The 18,285-nt window shown below is 35.9% G+C and overlaps 1 protein-coding gene across 2 annotated transcripts in view; it reads right to left on the reverse strand.

The window, feature by feature from the left end:
• Nucleotides 1-289: 289 nt before the first annotated feature.
• The window catches only part of RADX (RPA1 related single stranded DNA binding protein, X-linked), a 75,281-nt gene continuing 57,285 nt past the window's right edge, over nt 290-18,285 (reverse strand). For both annotated transcript variants that reach the window (XM_023203106.1, XM_023203105.2), the window contains 3 exons: nt 17,277-17,567; nt 10,309-10,476; nt 290-1,573 (listed from right to left, as the gene is read on the reverse strand). In XM_023203106.1, coding sequence (XP_023058874.1) covers nt 1,443-1,573; nt 10,309-10,476; nt 17,277-17,567 — 590 coding nt within the window. In that variant the 3' untranslated portion in view covers nt 290-1,442. The remainder of the gene's footprint in view (nt 1,574-10,308; nt 10,477-17,276; nt 17,568-18,285) is intronic.

The raw sequence follows: 18,285 nt of genomic DNA on the forward strand, positions 1-18,285 counted from the left end.
GATATTAAAACCTTGTTAGGGGCAACTTCTAGATCTGAAGCTACTAGAAGTCAGGTACAATAACCTTAGAATAACATCAGAGGTACTTGAGTTCTTTTAGGGATATTGCTTGATTTTCAAAAATATGCATATATTTTTTCGAAAAACGAATATAGTTCAGATTTGTTTGACAACAGTCTTTAAACCCATATGGAAGAATCATCTTGGCTCATTTACTAAGTATATATTTTGGCCAAAAATATGAAGGAAACACATCAAATTCATTCAAAATGAGACAGAAGACCAAAAAGTTATTGCATTTTAACTTCTTTAATAATTCACTCAAAACTATAACATGAGAGGAATCCACTATTTTAATTAACATTTATACAGAATTATAAAGAATAAAAGACTGAACACATTTATGAACAAACTGCAGTATGTCTTTAGGTTCATAGGCTGCCCAACACATTTAAAGCATATAGCAAATGAAGTCACACAACTATAGGGCTACAAGGAAATCCCGCAAGTTTATAGCTTAACTGGAATCAGATTTATCTTGATACAGAATAATCTATAAACTCATTTAGTGGTCATTTTGTCTCATCTAACAAATCACACAGATGTCAACCACAGGGCCTTGCAAATGCAGAGTGGCCATTTACCTTTAAAATGAAGTATTATAGACAACCAGAATAAAATATTTACTATTTTCCATTTTCAATATGAGCATTTGGAATTTCACTATTTAAACTCGCATTACATATACTGAAACTACAAATGAATACAGCAAGAATATAGACATACTGCAGCCTTTGACTTTGACATCAACACGCTGGTTAAAATACTGAGAAATTCGAACCACACAAAGTCACAAAATGAAGTGGAAAAACCTTAAGACAATTTAATTCAGCACGCTTATTTTGCAGCTAAGGAAGCTAAGGACCAGGGGCAACTAGACCCTAATAATGTGTACTTTTGAAAATGATACAAACTACCTTGGTTGTGAGAAGTGCAGGTTGACCACTTTAGGAGGATAGTCTTCAAACTGACAATTCAAAATTTCCCATTACATGTGAATAAAATTGGAAGGATGTTAAATCTCCATGGAAAGTTACTCTTGTAAGTTAGGATGCCTTATACTGAGGCTTTAGAATGAAAGTGCACTTCACAGATGGAATAGTGAACATAAATTATTACAAGTCAAGATAATAGTCATATTAGTAAGGTAAGCAAGGTAAATTTCCTTATACACAAAAATTATTTTGATGACCTTTTTCAATAATGTATCTAAAATGAAGTGTTTTAGCTCCCTAAACACAAGACAAACATAAAACTGCTTAATAACTTTAGAGCTCATGTAATATTCTTGCTGAAAACAGTTACTGAAATTACCAGCAAAATGACAGAATATCTTTAAAGCAGTACACTTGTATAATCTGTAATAATTCCTTCGCTAACTTTTAAGAAGTATTCTCTGGACTATAAATTTTGTGCAAATAGACTTCCACTTTATTATTACCCAAATTACAGATATCCAAGATACCGACAATATGCACTCTATCCAGTTCAGTTGCCGCTTTTATAATATCACCTAAAAGTAAAAAGCAGATGGTAAGTACTGTAAAGTAGTTAAATATTTACTTGACTTTAGTATCATATAAGCTGTTAATTTTTTCTTATAATATTAACACCGTGCTTCATCCTCTCCCTCTTCCCTCCAATTTATTACATGCATTTACCAAAATTATATGGCAACTTCTGCAGATAAAGGTGAACACATCAAACAGATATACCAACAATGTCAAGGCATGAACTGGTATTCAAAAGCCATATTTAGTTTTTGGGTTTTTGTTTTGTTCTTGGTGAAGCAAAATAAATCCACATATCTTCAAGGTTATTTATAAGGTTCCAAATAAATAGCTTATTGGTATACTTCAAATAAATGCAAAGATAAAGTTTTCTATTTTGAAATTCAATTATAAATATTTTTGTAAATCTATAAGCCATAAAGCAAAACTGTATTTACATTATATATTTTAATTGTGTAAATATATGTGTATACACATATACACATACACGTATACACATATGTGTATATGTGTAACTGATGCATCTTTTAAAGTGTATTTCCTTTAAAATGGCTTTATTAATTAAAACTTAGCTTTGGATACCCTTGAGAAACTCTATGAAAAATGGATCAGGTCTCCAGTAAGACAATTCGCTTCTCAGAAAAAAAAAAAAAAAAAAAAAAAGGATCAGGTGAGTGACATGGCAGAGTAACGAGTTCCAGGGCTCTGTCCTTCTGTAAAGCATCTTATAAGCTGACAAAAACTCTTAGAATCAATTTTTGCAGAACTCTAGAATCTAGACAAAAATTTAGAGCAACTAGGGAAAAATTAATAAAGAAAGAAACTGCTACATGGTGGGTAGAGGGTGCTGTGGTGTTTTAAATTGCCTGCCTACCACTCCTCACTCCGCAGATAAGGGGCAGCCATGAAGATGGCTGCTTGCACTTCTGCTGCAGGTTGCTAGTACCAAAGGGGGCAATGAAGACCTTATTCTCCAAGATGTGGTCATGTGTTCTCATCTTTACAGTAGCTCCCTCAAGGACAGATGCAAGGGTTTACTTTTGTTTTACCCAGTTTGGAGCATTCCCACAGCTGGGATGGCTTTTCTGGTGGTGACATTGCTGAACACATTTAAAGACAAAAATACTAGCCAGTGCAGCTGGGCAGGTTATAAAGTTGGTACAAGCAATAAGCAAACCAAAAAATTCTGGGCAGGAAGAAGCTGAGAAACGATATATATGGTAGAATGTGGGCTTTAAAAGCTCCTGTGTACAATGGAAAATCAAGAAGGCCACATGCATACCCAGGGTAGACATATGGTCAAAAAAAAAAGGCCGAGAATACTCATCATTCATCTGTGGCTGACCTTCATGCTCTGAGCGAGCAGGAAGTGAAGGCTAAGGCAGAATTGTAAATGGCCTGGCTAAATGTCGAAGGAGTGCCACCACTCCGGGTCAATCTGCAAAAACTGGGAGAACATATTTTTTCTTTTTCATTTCTTGGCTCCAGGTGTTTAAGAAAACTGTCAAAACACTAGCTGACTACCACTAAGATAATGCATCACAGACTTTAGTGGCTACACATAAAAATACTTTATTTTCAATACAAGAAAATGAAAACATTTGGAGGTTAAGTAACAAGCAAAGTCACATGGTGATTCTTATCCAGACAAGCTGGCGTGAAGGTATGTGCTTTTAACCTTTTATGCTAGAGCTACATCTCTAAAAAACTGTGCTAAAATATAGTAGTAGATCCAGGTTTTGTGAGAACCCAAGGGTATACTATTTGGGGGCACTTTTTAATGAAAAAATACAAGATATGTAAGAATGCCAAATGGGTTATATAAGGGATTTGTGTAAATTTAGGCTACATTAGCATCACAGTAAATTCATCTCTGCTAGACTTATCAAAAGATCTAATTAATGATTTAAAATTGTGTAAGTTTACTTAATCATAATGATTACAACTGATAGTACTATATAATTTTCTTTTGCCTTGAATGGGGTGGACTTTAATCCAGATACTTTGGAAAGATTTCAAGATCTTGAGATCTGATGCTAACAGTAACAACCTAAACCTTGATCATTCTAACTGTTACCATATTTTGACTTTTATGAACGACTTACTCCTATCCACAACATGAAATATAAATAAGTCTTCTGTTCAGGTAATTCTGCCTAGTTGTGTATGACAACTTCTAGTTGTGAATGACAACTTCTCTATGCCTCAATTTGCTTATCTAGTACCTACATCATAGGGTGTTTTGAGGATTAAATACACATAAAGCATTTAGAATGGTAGTTGACACATAGCAAGCATTCAATTAAATATTAGCAGTGATTATTTTTACTTAAGGAAACCTATTATGAAATTAGGATAGTATTTATATCATAAAAATTCTTTAAAAACGGCTATAGATTTTACCTATAAAACGAGCTTCTCTTCAGTTCATTTTAAATTGCTAGAATTACAAAAACTGTACATTTTAGGAACTTTACAAATGCACAAGGTAAGTGTGACAAAGGCAACACTATGTGTTCTCCACTCCATTTCCTCTCTTTGGTCACAGGAAAAAACAAAGTGTCCTGGCTTCCCTTATAGCTAGGCTGGGATCATGTAACTTAGTTCTTGCAAATGAGAATGCAAGTAGAAGTAATGTGTCAATTCTGGTCCAGTGTAATTAAAAGCCTTCATCTTTTTCTTCTTCTGCCCTGACAACCCTAGAAGCCATTTCTTCCTGCTTGGGCAGCAACAAGATGGAAGCAGACTGGATTCCTGAATTGCTGCTGGGAAGAGAGCTGATGACTGATTGCATCAGACTTGAGTAAGAAATAAACTTCTTGAGTTAAAGTCCCTGTGACTTTAGAGTTGCTTTGTAATTGAGCATAGTCCAATAGATATTGTAATACAGTGTGGTATTCCTGTCTCTGAAACTAATAAGGGAAACCTTGATTACCTAGAGAATAATAAAATTGTTTTCTTTGATGTGTTAAAACACTTCCATATTATGCTGTACTTCTAAAATGATATCCTTGGACTTCAAAGTTAGAGATGACACCAAGTAGGATATCATATCAGTAATCAGTATTCAATAAATGACTTGGGATAAATGGCTATTTGGAAAAAAAAATATGAAGCTGGATCCCTATCTCATTTATTTATTTATTTATTTATTTATTTATTTATTTATTTAAGATGGAGTCACGCTCTGTTGCCAGGCTGGAGTGCAGTGGTGAGATCTCGGCTCACTGCAACCTCCACCTCCTGGGTTCAAGCGATTCTCCTGCCTCAGCCTCCCGAGTAGCTGGGACTACAGGCATGCACCCCCACGCCTGGCTAATTTTTGTATTTTTAGTAGAGATGGGGTTTCACCATGTTGGCCAGGATGGTTTTGATCTCTTGACCTTGTGATCCGCCCAACTCGGCCTCCCAAAGTGCTGGGACTACAGGCGTGAGCCACCGCACCTGGCCAAGGATCCCTATCTCATTCTTTACACAAAAATAAATTCCAAATGGATTAAAAGTTTAAGTTGTAAAGATGAAGCCATATCAACACCCCCCAAATTGAATTCAGAAATGGGCAAAGCATTTGAATAGCATTTCTCCAAAGAAGACAAACGAATGACCAATAAGCACATGAAAAGATGCTTAACACATCATTAGTAATTAGGGAAAAACAAATCAAAACCACAATGAGATACCATTTCACATCCATTAGGATCACTGTTGTCAAAACAATAACAACAACAAAACAAAACAAAACAAGTGCTGGTGAAGATGTGGAGAAATTGGAATCCTCATGCATTGCTGATGGGAATGTAAAATAGTGCAGCTGCTATGGGAAAGCTTGGCAGTTCCTCAAAAAGTTAAACATAGAATAACTGTTTAATCCAGCAATTCCTCTACTGGGTATGTATCCAAAGGAAATGAAATCAAGTTGAGGGATTGGAGGCAGAGAAGGAGGGTGGAATAGAAGACTCCACCAATTGTCCCCTACCCCTCCCCTGGCAAGGACATTAATTTAACAATTATCTACACACACAAACAAGCACCTTCATGTGAATCAAAAATCAGGTGAGCACTCACAGTACCTGGTTTTAACTTCATATCACTGAAAGAGGCACTTAAGAGATAGAAAAAACACTCCTGAATCACTAATACCTACAGCAGAAAGCAAAACTGGACCAAAATCAGCTGATGCATGCTCATGGATGGAGCACTGAAACCAGCTCTAGCCAGAGGGGAATCACTAATCCCAGCGGCCCACAAGCCTCACCACCGCGGCCTAAAGTATTCTGAGGTCCTAAATAAACCGGGAAGGCAGTTTAGGCTACAAGGACTGCAGCTACTAGGAGAGTCCTAGTGCTGAACTGGGCTCAGAGATAGTGTACCAGGGGTGGGATGTGTGTGTGTGTGTGTGTGCGCTGGGGGGCGGAGAGGGGAGACACAACCTACTGAGACATCAGCCAGGGTGGCTAAGGAAGCGCTGGCATCACCCCTCCCTTAGCCCCAGGCTGCACAGCTCATGGCTCCAAAAGAGGCCCCTTCCTTCTGCTTGAGGAGATGAGAGGGAAGAAATGGGCAAAGCATTTGACAGATATTTCTCCAAAGAAGACACAGCAAGATAGGGCACAGCAGGATAGGGCACCAGTAAGAGTAGTAAGAGTCATGAAGACCTCGTTTCGGGCCTTAGCTCCCAGATGTTATTTCTAGACACACTCTAGGCCAGGAGGGAACCCAGTGGCTTGAAGGAAAGGATCCAATCTTGGCAGTATTCATCACCTGCTAACTGAAGAGCCCTTGGGCCCTGAATAACCTGCAGTGATACCTCAGGTATTATGTCAGGGATCTTGGGTGAGACTCTGAGACTGGCTGGCTTCAGGTGAGACTCAGCACATTCTCAGTTGTGGTGGCTTTGGGGTGAGACTCCATTTACTTGCGAAAAGCGGAGGGAAAACTAAAGGGGACTTTGTCTTGCATGTTAGATACCAGCGCGGCCACAGGGAGGTAGAGCAACAAGTGGGCACTTGGGGTTCCTGATTCCAGGACTTTACTCTTAGATGGTACTTTTGGACCTGCCCTGGGCCAGAGGGGAGCCCACTGCCCTGAAGGGTGAGTCCTAGGCCAGGCAGCATTAACCGCAAGCTGACTGAAGAGCCTATAGGTCTTAAGCAAACATTGGTGGAGGTCTGGCAGTGCTCCCCATAGGCCTGTGGTGGGGATAGCCATGGATGAGATACCTCCTGCCTTTGGAAAGGGAAGCGAAGAGTGGGAAGGACTGTGTCTTGTTTGAAAGTCAGCTCAGCTACAGTACAATACAATACCATGTAGACGTCTAAGAGTTTTGACTCTAGTCACTGGCTCCTGGATGTCACCTCTGGACCTGCTTGTGAACTAGAGGAACTAGCTGCACTAAAGGGATTGTCACAGGCCTGTCTGGCTTTGCCACCACCTGACTATAGAGCCCTAGGGCATAAGGCAAACATAGGTGGTAGCCAGGGAGTGGTTACAGCGGGCCTTGGGCCAGACCCAGAGTGGTGCTGGCTTCAGGTCTGACCCAGTGCAGTCATAGTGGTGGTGGCTACAGGGCAGCTTGTGTCACTCCAGTCCCAGCTTCAAGTGGCTCAGAAAAGACAGGGAGACTATCTTTGGGAGAAAGTCAGGAAGAAAACAAGAGTTTCTGCCTGGTAGTTCAGATAATTCTCCTGGATCTTGTCCAAGACCATCACTCAGCCATAGCCATAAAAAGGAATGAAAAACAGGCAAATTTTTAGAGACAGAAAGTGGAATAGCTGTTATCCAGGGATCAGGAGAGGGGAGAATGAGGAGTTACTGTTTAATGGGTGCAGAGTTTCTGTTTGGGATGATTAAAACGTTTTGGAAATGAATAGTGGTGATGGTTGCACAACATTGTAAATGTACTTAGTGTCATTGAATAGTAAATATAAAATGGTTAAAATAGTAAATTTTGATCTGTATGCTTTATCACAATAAAAATGTATCAGTATATATGGGTGAAGCTCTAAAAGTGCTGGAAAAAGACAGTGAATTTAAAAACGTAGTCTTGACCAGAGTGATGCCTGAGTATGACATAAAACCAGCAGCCACAAGATAAAAAATCTAGTGTATTTGAGTACATATGAGTAAAATTAGTTAAACAACCAAAACATCCCATTGAAACAATGTCAAACTGGGTACAAGTCTTTGTAACACACGATAAAAGGTTAATTTCTTTAATATGCAAAAAGAAGTTACAAATTATTAAGGAAAAATAGAGACAAATGAAAGGTAAAATTAGCATAGAAAGTATATAGAAAGAAAAAAATATAAATGGCCAAAAAATGTATTAAGATTTTAAAGCTCAGAAATAATTGATAAATGCAAATCAAAATAATAATATATATTTTTGCCTATCTATCTGCCATAGATTAGTAAGACCAATATCTAGTTTTTACAAGGGCATTAGTAAAGTGGCACTCTTGCTTTTGGTTCTAGTGTAAATTAGTATAACCACTTTAGAGAACCATTTGACAGTATCTACCAAAATTACATATCTCTTGTATAAGTATGCCCTGTGGAATACTATTTAGCCATAAAAAGAATGAAATTATGTCTTTTTTAGGAACATGGGTGGAACATTATCTTAAGTGAAACAAGTGTAAAGATTTTATTGACACACACACATACACATAATGGATATTCATGCAGTACTATTTGTTAATAGCAAAAACATTTGGAAACAATCTAAATGTCTACCAGTAGGAGACTGGTCAAATAAATTTTGGCACATCCACACAGTGGAATACTTTGTAGTTATTGAAAAGAACGAGGTAGCTTTCTATATACTAATATGAAATATGTCAAAGATATACTGTCAAAGGGAAAAAGCTGGCTATAGAACCATATGTTTACTAATTCCATTTTTGCGTATTTATTTGAGAAAGAGAGCGATAGAATACATACTTTCATATGCAAAAATCATTTCTTAAAGAGTTCAAATAATACTGGTTATCTCCTGAGAATAGGTCAGTGAGTTGGTGGAAAGGGCTGGACCTGGGAAGGCAAGGAGGGGAGCTTTCATTTTTACCTGGTAGCTTTCTGTACTATTTGAATTTTTAAATTATTAATGTGTATAGCTTTTGTAATAAAAAAGAAACTACTTTATAAAGAATGTTTGAAAGATGACACTAGTATTATACCATGAGACACTGCATCATATCAATTTGTTACTATTTTTATCTTTCAGTTTAGAATAATGAAAGGAAAGAAAAAGTTTGGAATCGGATCAGGTTTCAAAATCTAGCTTACTCATGCTAGTGAATCTCTCTGATTTTCAGTCCAGTTATCTATAAATAGGGGTAATAAGGTTCACCTTGTGAGATTCTTATTAGAATTAGTTGTACCATATAAAATGCCCAGGCACAGTGCTTGGTACAGAATTTAATGGACACTATTATTATTATTATTATACATATTATTAATGCTATGTCATGAAAAACATGGTATTCCTCTCAAAATGAACCACTTTGTTTGTGATTACCAATTAATTTTTCTTCCCTAGTGATTCTTGTCCTTCACATCTCAAATATTACCTGCGTTAGCAGAAGGGTACCAGGTATTTTTCATATAACCATGTTAGTGACTACTGGAAGAACACTGGCACTAGCACCAAGCAGTTAGCTGAGAATGCTGAACTGGCATTTTATATCAATAATAGTGTAGACATATAGCAGAAGACATGTGACATAAGACATGAAACATGAGCATACATGAGTGCACAAATATTTAAGCTGCATGTTAGGGCACTAATTAAGAAATGTGAAGTTACTGAAAGTCTAAGGAGCTCCAATGTAGAAAGTAATACTGCAAGTGTACATCATCTCTAAAATGGACTGTGGGAAAAATTAAAAAAAAAAATCAGCTCTTATAAAATTAGGTACCCAAGTTCAATTTGTAGCAACTGTTACTGCCTCAAATTATTTTGTCATCAGGCACAGCTCATAAGACTTGTTCAAAAACAACATACACTCAAGAGTTTCATCAGCTTAGAAAGACCCGCCAGAAAATCCCAAGATAATAAGGCCTTTCTTAAAAGCCATTTTAAATGTAATATCCCGATAAGCTTAATGAAAACTGCTAGAAACTTTACCACATGCTTAGGAATTAGAAATAACAGAAAAACATGAATGGGGTAATTATAACTGGACAGATAATTTTATAGGTATGTAGAAACAATTTAGAGTTCAGTATATTATGCAGCAACCTAAACAATTAGCTGGTTGAAGAGTTTCACTATTGGGAATACATGTGCTCCTAGCAGTTCTCAAGAAATTTATTGCATAGCACTGGAATAACTACACATTTATAAGAGAGAACAATTTTACTGTATTATACTACAGAGGTATTGTAATTTCAGGCAATTACAAGGTGAAAGGACAAATCGTGTCGCCTGAGAAAAAGGAAGAGTAGAATTTGTGCTGTTCCATGTGCATACTACTTATGTCTGATGAAATAATTATACTTGGAATTGTATTATAAGATAATATTCTTAATGCTTGCCTAGAGTAGAAACAGCTATTCAATTTATTTAAAAGTCATTCTCATTTATGAGTCTTGGGGAACATTTACCAAATAACCCTTTAATTAAAACTACATTAAATTTTAAGGCTATAACTGTTTACATAATAAAATCTTAAGGTTAGGGCTGTTTATAATTTTTTTTTTTTTCTGAATGAAAAGAACACTGAGATTGTTTTACCTGCAACCGCTCTTGGACCTGGCAATCGGTCATTTCCAGTTGTGTCCTGTGGATATGCACAGCTGTAATTCATGGAGGTCAACAGTGTGTCTATCTGAGATGTTCGAATGTCTTCTGGACAATACATGGGTAGGAATGCAACATCGATTGCTATCTCATGGTTCAGACCTGTTAAAGAAAATTCATATGTTATTAAAAGTTCAGTGGGTTAGCATGTGGTACTGATGCCAAGTTTGCTGGTTTGATCCCAAAATGTTCCAGAGAGCTTTAGATCTGAAAAAAAAATGTGTTTGAAAACTGGAGACTAAACTCTTAGTATTGCAATTTATGAATACATGGTATTTGCTGAAAGAGTAGACACTCCAGTGCAACCTTTCACCACTGCTGGAAACAACAGTTCAAAAGGTTTCCCCTACTGATGGAAGATTGGAATCTACTATCCAGAGGACAGCATGGTCACATAAATGACATATAGAGTGTTTCCTTGGTCATTTAGGACAGGTGCTATTCCGGGGCAGGGGAATTTGGAGATGACTATTGGTTCCCTTATTGCCATTTGGACTCAAGGATATCTGACTAATGTAAGGTCAGGGATGACGTAGTAGCTACATCTCATCTGTCCTCAAATATACAAGACATGGTTCACACACTCACCATTAGGGCCATGAAAGGTTGTGCTAGAAAAAGGGCCAAGGGGGAACAACTAAAGTGAATTCTGACCTTTGACTGTCATCTTTTTATGTGGGTCAATGTCAGTTGGGGTAGATAAAAAAGACTTCCTAGAGGAAGAAAAGAATTCTAGCTACGTACTAAAGGATGGATAGCATTTAAATAAACAGAGAAGAGGGCATTTTAGGCATGGCAGGGAATAGCACAAGCCAAAGGTGTAGACCAGAGTAAAAGACCATCTTGGCTAGAGTAAGGGTAAACAATCACACAGAGCACAGCTTTGAAACTGTGAATTCCATTTAGTGACACAAATCAGAAACCTGAGAGTTATCCTTAACTCCTCCTTTTCGGTCTTTCCCAGCTATTTAGTCAGCTAGATTATATGACCTTAATATTTCTCTGATTCATCCCTTATAGTGATTCTTAAGTACTGAGTACAGGCAATGACGGGTAACCAAATCCTTCTCGTTAAGCTGCAAACCAATCCAGAAATGCAAGTTCTTTGCTTTTGATGGGGAGATGACATTAAATCTCATATATTTAACTTAACATACAGCTAAAGGCCACTTAGAGCTTTCTAAGGATTACTAAAATTTGATAGCCATAAATTGAAATAATCATGTTATCTAGAATTTTCCAAAAATTCTAATTCAGTATTATAAGGAGCATAGCCGTGTTACAGCTCCTAGCAATGCTGCAAGACTCATATGAATGTGCACATGCTGGTATCTTATATCCTTGATTCTAAGACTAAATTTAACTCATATATATATATCATTAATTTTATTTTTTAATAAAAAGAAAGCACTGCATTAAATGTACCGTTGACCATTTCAACTTGCAAACAAAAAAGGAAGGATGCCTTAAAACTGAGAAACTATCAGAATTTGGAAATCTTGATATTTTCAAGAAAGTAGACATATTAGTGTGTTATTGATATTGTTTTGAGTTGCTTTCTAAATTATAAAATATTGGGAGTAGAGCATTATCAGTGAATTTTTTACTGAGCTGTTTGATTAAAACTAGAGTTCTGGTCAGGCGTGATGGCTCATGCCTGTAATTCCAGCACTTTGGGAGGCCGAGGTGGGCGGATTGCTTGAGTCCAGGAGTTCAAGACCAGCCTGGGCAACATGGTGATACCCCGTCTCTACCAAAAATACAATAATAATAATAATAAACTGGGTGTGGTGGTGTGCGCCTGTGGTCCCAGCTACTTGGGCAGAGGATGCAGTGAGCCAAGATTGTACCACTGTACTCCAGCCTGGGCAACAGAGTGATACCCTGTTTCAAAAACAAACCAACAATCTACTAGAGTTCAAAGTACAGACGTTTAAGTCAATAGGCCTCAGGGCTTTTGTGCTTGCTGCCTTTGTGCCTAGAATGTTTTTTCCCCAGATAACCACATCTCTACCAGGTTTCTGAAATGTTCCTTACTCCAGGAGACCTCTGCTATTTAAAATTTAACCCTTTCCTACTACAACACTCTCCAGCAACTGTTTTTTCTTAGCACTTATCACCATCTCACTCTACTACAAGCTCTCATAGGGCAGGGTTTTTATCTGTTGTGTTCACTAATGTGACTTTAGAACTTAGAAGAGTGCTAGGCACACAGTAGATGCCCAATAAATATTTCTTAAATTGAGTAAATAAATATACATGTGTGTATTTTACCTATAATTTTTCAATAATAGAATTTAAGACATTTGTGCAAGAGTATTCAAATATAAATTCATCCATATTCCCATTACCAATAAGTGAACACAAATACCCTGTACAAACCCCAAGAAAAATGGCTATGATGTAAGGAGAGCAGTTAAAATAATCTTTTCTAGATTTTTTTGTCAAAGTATTTTTTGGAAAAATTTGTCACGTGGTTTGTTCTTTTCCTTTACTGTAAAATGCATTTAAAAGATAATTTCAAATTTTAATAACATTAATTGTGACATCAAGGTAATTTAATATACTACAGTTACACTGAAATAATAAGGCTTCACTCATCTTTATATTTTCTTTTATTAAAGCAGCCAAACAGACCAATATAATTTTTTCCCTCCTTGGTATTAGCCTGTGGGCTCAGGATCAATTATTTGTACCTCTAGGGTATGCCACCTTCCTTGCTGAAAGCCTATTTGAAAGATTAGCTGAGTAGCACTGGGTTCCCTCAATGTTGATTCCCTCACCAATTAATACTATTATTGGGGTTTATATCTTTTGACTTTTAAAAAACAAATAGGCAGCCTTCAGCAACTTGGAAAGGCTAGCTGGATTATGTTCCTAATTATCTAAGTCAAATGAAAATTGAGGAGATGACTTTTAAACTTTGACTCATCAGATTTCATGGGTAAACAAATTAGTATTAGTAGAGCCAAAGATACACTATAACACCTGTAAGTTCAATTAAAACTTTTGAAAGCTGTGTTCTTATATTTAAGGTGAGAAATAATTCTTAAAATTGAGAAAGACTGACTAACATATTTTACATTTTGTACTTGGGCTAAGGGCACTGAAAATCTAGTTTGTTACTTCATCTCAGTATATTCTATTTAAAGTGTGTGATCTTACATGGTAGGCAATGGGCTGAGGTTTTAATGGTTATAATCTATTGACTTGAGACAGGTGAGATGGCCCAGCAAGAATTTAAAGACAAGAACCAGTGCTTCTAGGATAGGTTTCTGACATTGCCATGGTACCAAGCTGGTGGTTGCTGAGAGCCATCAGAACTGTGGGAAAGAAGGAAGACTAATAATTCTATTCAATGTTTTCAATAACAATTCACCCTTCCAGTCAGAGGTAATGACCAAGTAACAGGGTTGTGGCCCAAATAACATTTTTGGCTCCAAGAATAAGACACTTCAAAATTACGAGGTCTTCTATAGACTTGCAAGATATTGCAGAGGTATAATAAACCACTAGAAGATAGTATCACTGAATGAGACAATCTTCGTGCTTAGAGAACCTTAAACATCATACAGATTTATCTGCCTGGATTGGTTTAGGCAGTCTTAACTGAGACTTAACTAAGGAGTCTAGAACAGGGTAAATTATGACTGGGGGACGCAAATCCAGCCTGCCCCTGGTTTTGTACATTCCATGAACTAAGAATAGCTTTCACATTTTTAAATAGTTAAAAAAAAACCAAAAGAACAATAGTTTATGATACATGAAAATATGAAATTCAAATTTTAGTGTACATACAGTTTTTTTCAAACAACCATGGGCATTCATTTACATATTGTCAATGGTTGCTTTCACATTAATACAGCAGAGCTGAGTAGTTGCAAAAGAAATTGTATGGCCTGTAAAACCTCAAACATTGACTACTTGTCCCTTTACTGACCAAGTGTGCCACCTTGTATAAGATACACTTAAAGTCATCTTTCAGTTTTAGGATTCTACCTTTTAACAAATAGCACAGTAATAACAGATTTATTCCTCTCTTCTGAGTTTATTGCTCATGTCCATGCTAAAATATATACAAACCATTTTTCTGGTCTTATAATACAACTTGGGTTCATACTTTCCTAAAAGATATGACAAATTCAGCACTTTCACATCCGATATTCAGCTCTCATTCTAAGTAGTGCTTGAAGTATAGATGTAGATAGTACTTGAATGAATGAAGATATGAATATAGATAGTACTAGATAGTACTAGAATATAGATATTGTCTATACTTCAAGTACTACTTAAAGCATAGTAGTTTTCAACCTTTAATCTACTCCTTTATACCTGATGGACAGGATGTGTTCTTGGCAGTGGCATTCTCTCTGTGGCAATAAGTCTCTCTTATGAATGGAGTAGACTGAATGGGCTGCTTCTCTAGTGTGTATCAGAATTCTAAGAAGTATGAGTAGGCCTCTTGCAGATGACTTTGATAAGCTACCCCCTCCCAACAAGACTGTATGAGAATCACTGGATCCAGTACCATTTATCTCAGCTCTCTAAGTTTTATCCCCTTATTAAGTTAAACTATTAGAGCGTGAAGTACTTGGATTATATAATAATAAAGTGAAAATATATTCCTTTATAGAAATGCTTTATTAAGATATGACTAATGATTATACTGATTAGGTATATTAAAATGTGGATGCACGAAGCAACTATCTGAAGATCATTTACATACCTTTTTTTAAAAAAAAAACTACAGTTGAAGATAACCCATTTGTTATCCTGTGTTACTTATACAATAATTTCATAGTTAATTCAGACTTGAATTTTGTTTGAGAAAAAAAAAGCAGGGTTCCTATATATAATTGTTTCCTCTGCAACAGATGATACGTTTAGAGACTCAGGAGATCTGATTTCTAATCATGGTCTGGCTTTTACCTAGCCAAGGGTAAGACTAGAAGATATCCAAGGTTTATTTTGGCTTTAAAATTAAATATCTCATCAGAAAAAAGAAATAACTACTAAAAACAAACCCTTCTCCCTTCCTGCCAGAAAGCACAGAAAATTATTGCCAATGGTATAAATTTGGTTATTTGCAAGTACCTAGTAATACCTACTTTTTGTGCTTCCTTTAAAATGTTCTGTTTTGTTTCATTCATAAATGGTTTATTTTCCACTGTCTTTTAACCATGTAAACCATCCTTGGAAAAATGTAGGATATAAAATTTATATAGAAACAGCATACTTCTAACATGGATTAAAGCTAGTTGGAGGAATGATGAAATTTCCTTCTTCACATTTGATTCCTGCTTTTAGCTGACTCATAGCCAAAGCTACACAAGTTTATAATTACATGTAATACAGCTGAGAAGTCTTAGTCAAACTGTTTTAATAGAGCAGTAACATTTTAAAAGTGAGAAAAAATTCAAGTTCTAGTTTCTAGATGAACTCATCATCTCCATGGTTACCTTTTAAAATTTTTAATTTTTGTGGGTATATAGGTGTATATATTTATGGGGTACATGAGATATTTTGATATAGGCATGCAATATGTGAAAATCACATCAGGGTAAATGGGGTATCCATCCCCTCAAACATTTATCCTTTGAATTACAAATGATGCAATTATACTCTTTTAGTTATTTTTAAATGTACAATTAAATTATTATTGACCATAGTCACCTTACTGTGCTACCAAATTGTAGATCTTATGCATTCTTTTTAAATTTTGTGTCCATTAACCATGATTATTTTTGATGGATGGGAAATTTTGCTATAATTTTTGTTTCCTAGGTACAAAACTAAAGTTGATGAACTAGTTGAAGATACCAAGTAATGCAGTCTAGTGAAAAAGCATTTGAAACTTAGGTCTGATTTTCTAATGGAGTCAGTGAGAATTCAGACTTTTCATAGATTACATACATACTCACATGTCTGTACATATTTATATGTGAGGAGGTAGGGAAGAGGGGTTGGGAGAGAATAAAAGGGAAAAGAGAATCTTGATAAAGGTCAAGGCAATTCATCCAAGGACTGCAAATGTTAGCACCACGCTCTCACCAACTGAGCTAACCGGCCAAGATGTCCAGTACTACAAATGTAAAAATCCATGAACTACATTATTCGGTCATTAAGTTAATTTGCTTATAATTTTTTCCTCATTCCTTCATTTTAAGGTAATAAGACCTGGTACTAAGATCTTCCTGTGAAACACAAATGCATTATTTTCCTTGACTCCGAGTCATTTTAGCTAAGATTTTGTTTTAGAATTTTTTTGTGTGTAATTTTTCATCTTTCAGAAACAAAAAAAAATCTAAGTTTTAAAATGTTTTGACTTCTTTAAATTTCTGTAAGTTCCATAGCTACCTCTCAATTTTGAAAAACCTGGGTAAATCAGCTTATTTCCTCTTATCAGACAAGGAACGTTTTTTCAATAATTTTTTTCCAGTCAACTTTAGTTACTTGATTATTTTATTATCTTGAGGGTCTAAACAGACCTTTTTTTTGTAGGGCTTCTTTTGATTAGTATTCTTTCTTCTCTTTAACTTACACTTTACCCTTCAGTGGTTCCAATGAATGAAGAAGCAGAGAACATAGGCAAGAAAGTGGTGGCTAAGGGAGAACAGGAGCTGCCTTAGAAGTAGTCAGATAGTCAGGAATGAGGAAAATTCCCTTAGTTCTCCCATTCTTCTCTCCCCAGATACTTTCCAAGGACTTCCCAATGTTTAGAAGCACACAATTAGAGCTTCATTTATTCCATAATTAGTGCTTCATTCCTTTTGTTTGAGCCAAACAAGAACTTCCCTTGGGCTTAATGTTTTTGTGGGAAGGGCTTAAATTTTTAAAGCAAAATAGTAGGCATATTTAAAATATGTTAAATTAATGATATTCAAAAAGAACAGTGGACTTACCTAGTATGGTTACTTCAAAATGTCCAAGGCTTCGGGCACTCTTAAAATCATCAAGTTTTGGGGGCCTTCCTTCTGGTGGTACATATTTCGCAGGCTGAGAATTATACTGCTCACTAAGAAACTTTCTGTGTTCAAACATAAATTTCCGTGGAATACTTTCAGGATAAACATGGCTGTAGTGTAGGTGATCTATTAAGCCAAACTTTTTCTCCCTCCACAGCTGACTCTCCCACCTATCACTTATGGTTTTTCTGGCTTTCCCTTGCAGACTAGCATTTGTATTTGCTCGACCTGTTAAAGACACAATGAGATAGACACAATTGATCTATAAACTAATAAAATAAAGTCATTCACTGCAAAAAAAAAAAAAAAACACAGATTAATGAGGAAGAGTTTAAGTAACATTAAAAATCAAACAACCACCTACAAAATATAAAATGAATATACAAAAGAAAATTCTTATTAAAGTGAAGAACTAAATTCACTTTCAAAATAAATTTTTACTGTAAAATACTAAAGTGACATTGTTTCTCTGTTGTTGGAATTATGTAGATTTGTAGTTACCTTCTTTCTACTTTTTACAAATGTTCTAAATGCTCTTAAACATATGTTCTTTTTATATTCAGTGACAAATTCAAATTAAATCAAATTCATGATTAGAGATCACTCACTCTTGGTGGAAATTTGAGCCTAAAATAAAATTTTGTTAATCTCTGCTAAAAGTAACCTGAACAAATACGGTCTCATTCTTCAATACTTCTCTCCTTCAGAGGGGTCATTTAGGGGGTGGGCATGGTGGCTCATGCCTGTAATCTCAGCATTTTTGGAAGCTGAGGCAGGAGGATCACTTGAAGCCAGGAGTTCAAGATCAGCCTAGTTAACATGGAGAGACCTGTCTCTAAAAAAAAATTAAAACAAAACAAAAACCAAAAAACAAAGGGGCCATTTATTTATTATATATGACATTCCTTTCAGATATAAATAAAATATGGAAAACAAAAAGGGAATG

The sequence above is a fragment of the Piliocolobus tephrosceles genome, chromosome 12, assembly GCF_002776525.5.
Source record: "Piliocolobus tephrosceles isolate RC106 chromosome 12, ASM277652v3, whole genome shotgun sequence".
Lineage (NCBI taxonomy): Eukaryota > Metazoa > Chordata > Mammalia > Primates > Cercopithecidae > Piliocolobus > Piliocolobus tephrosceles.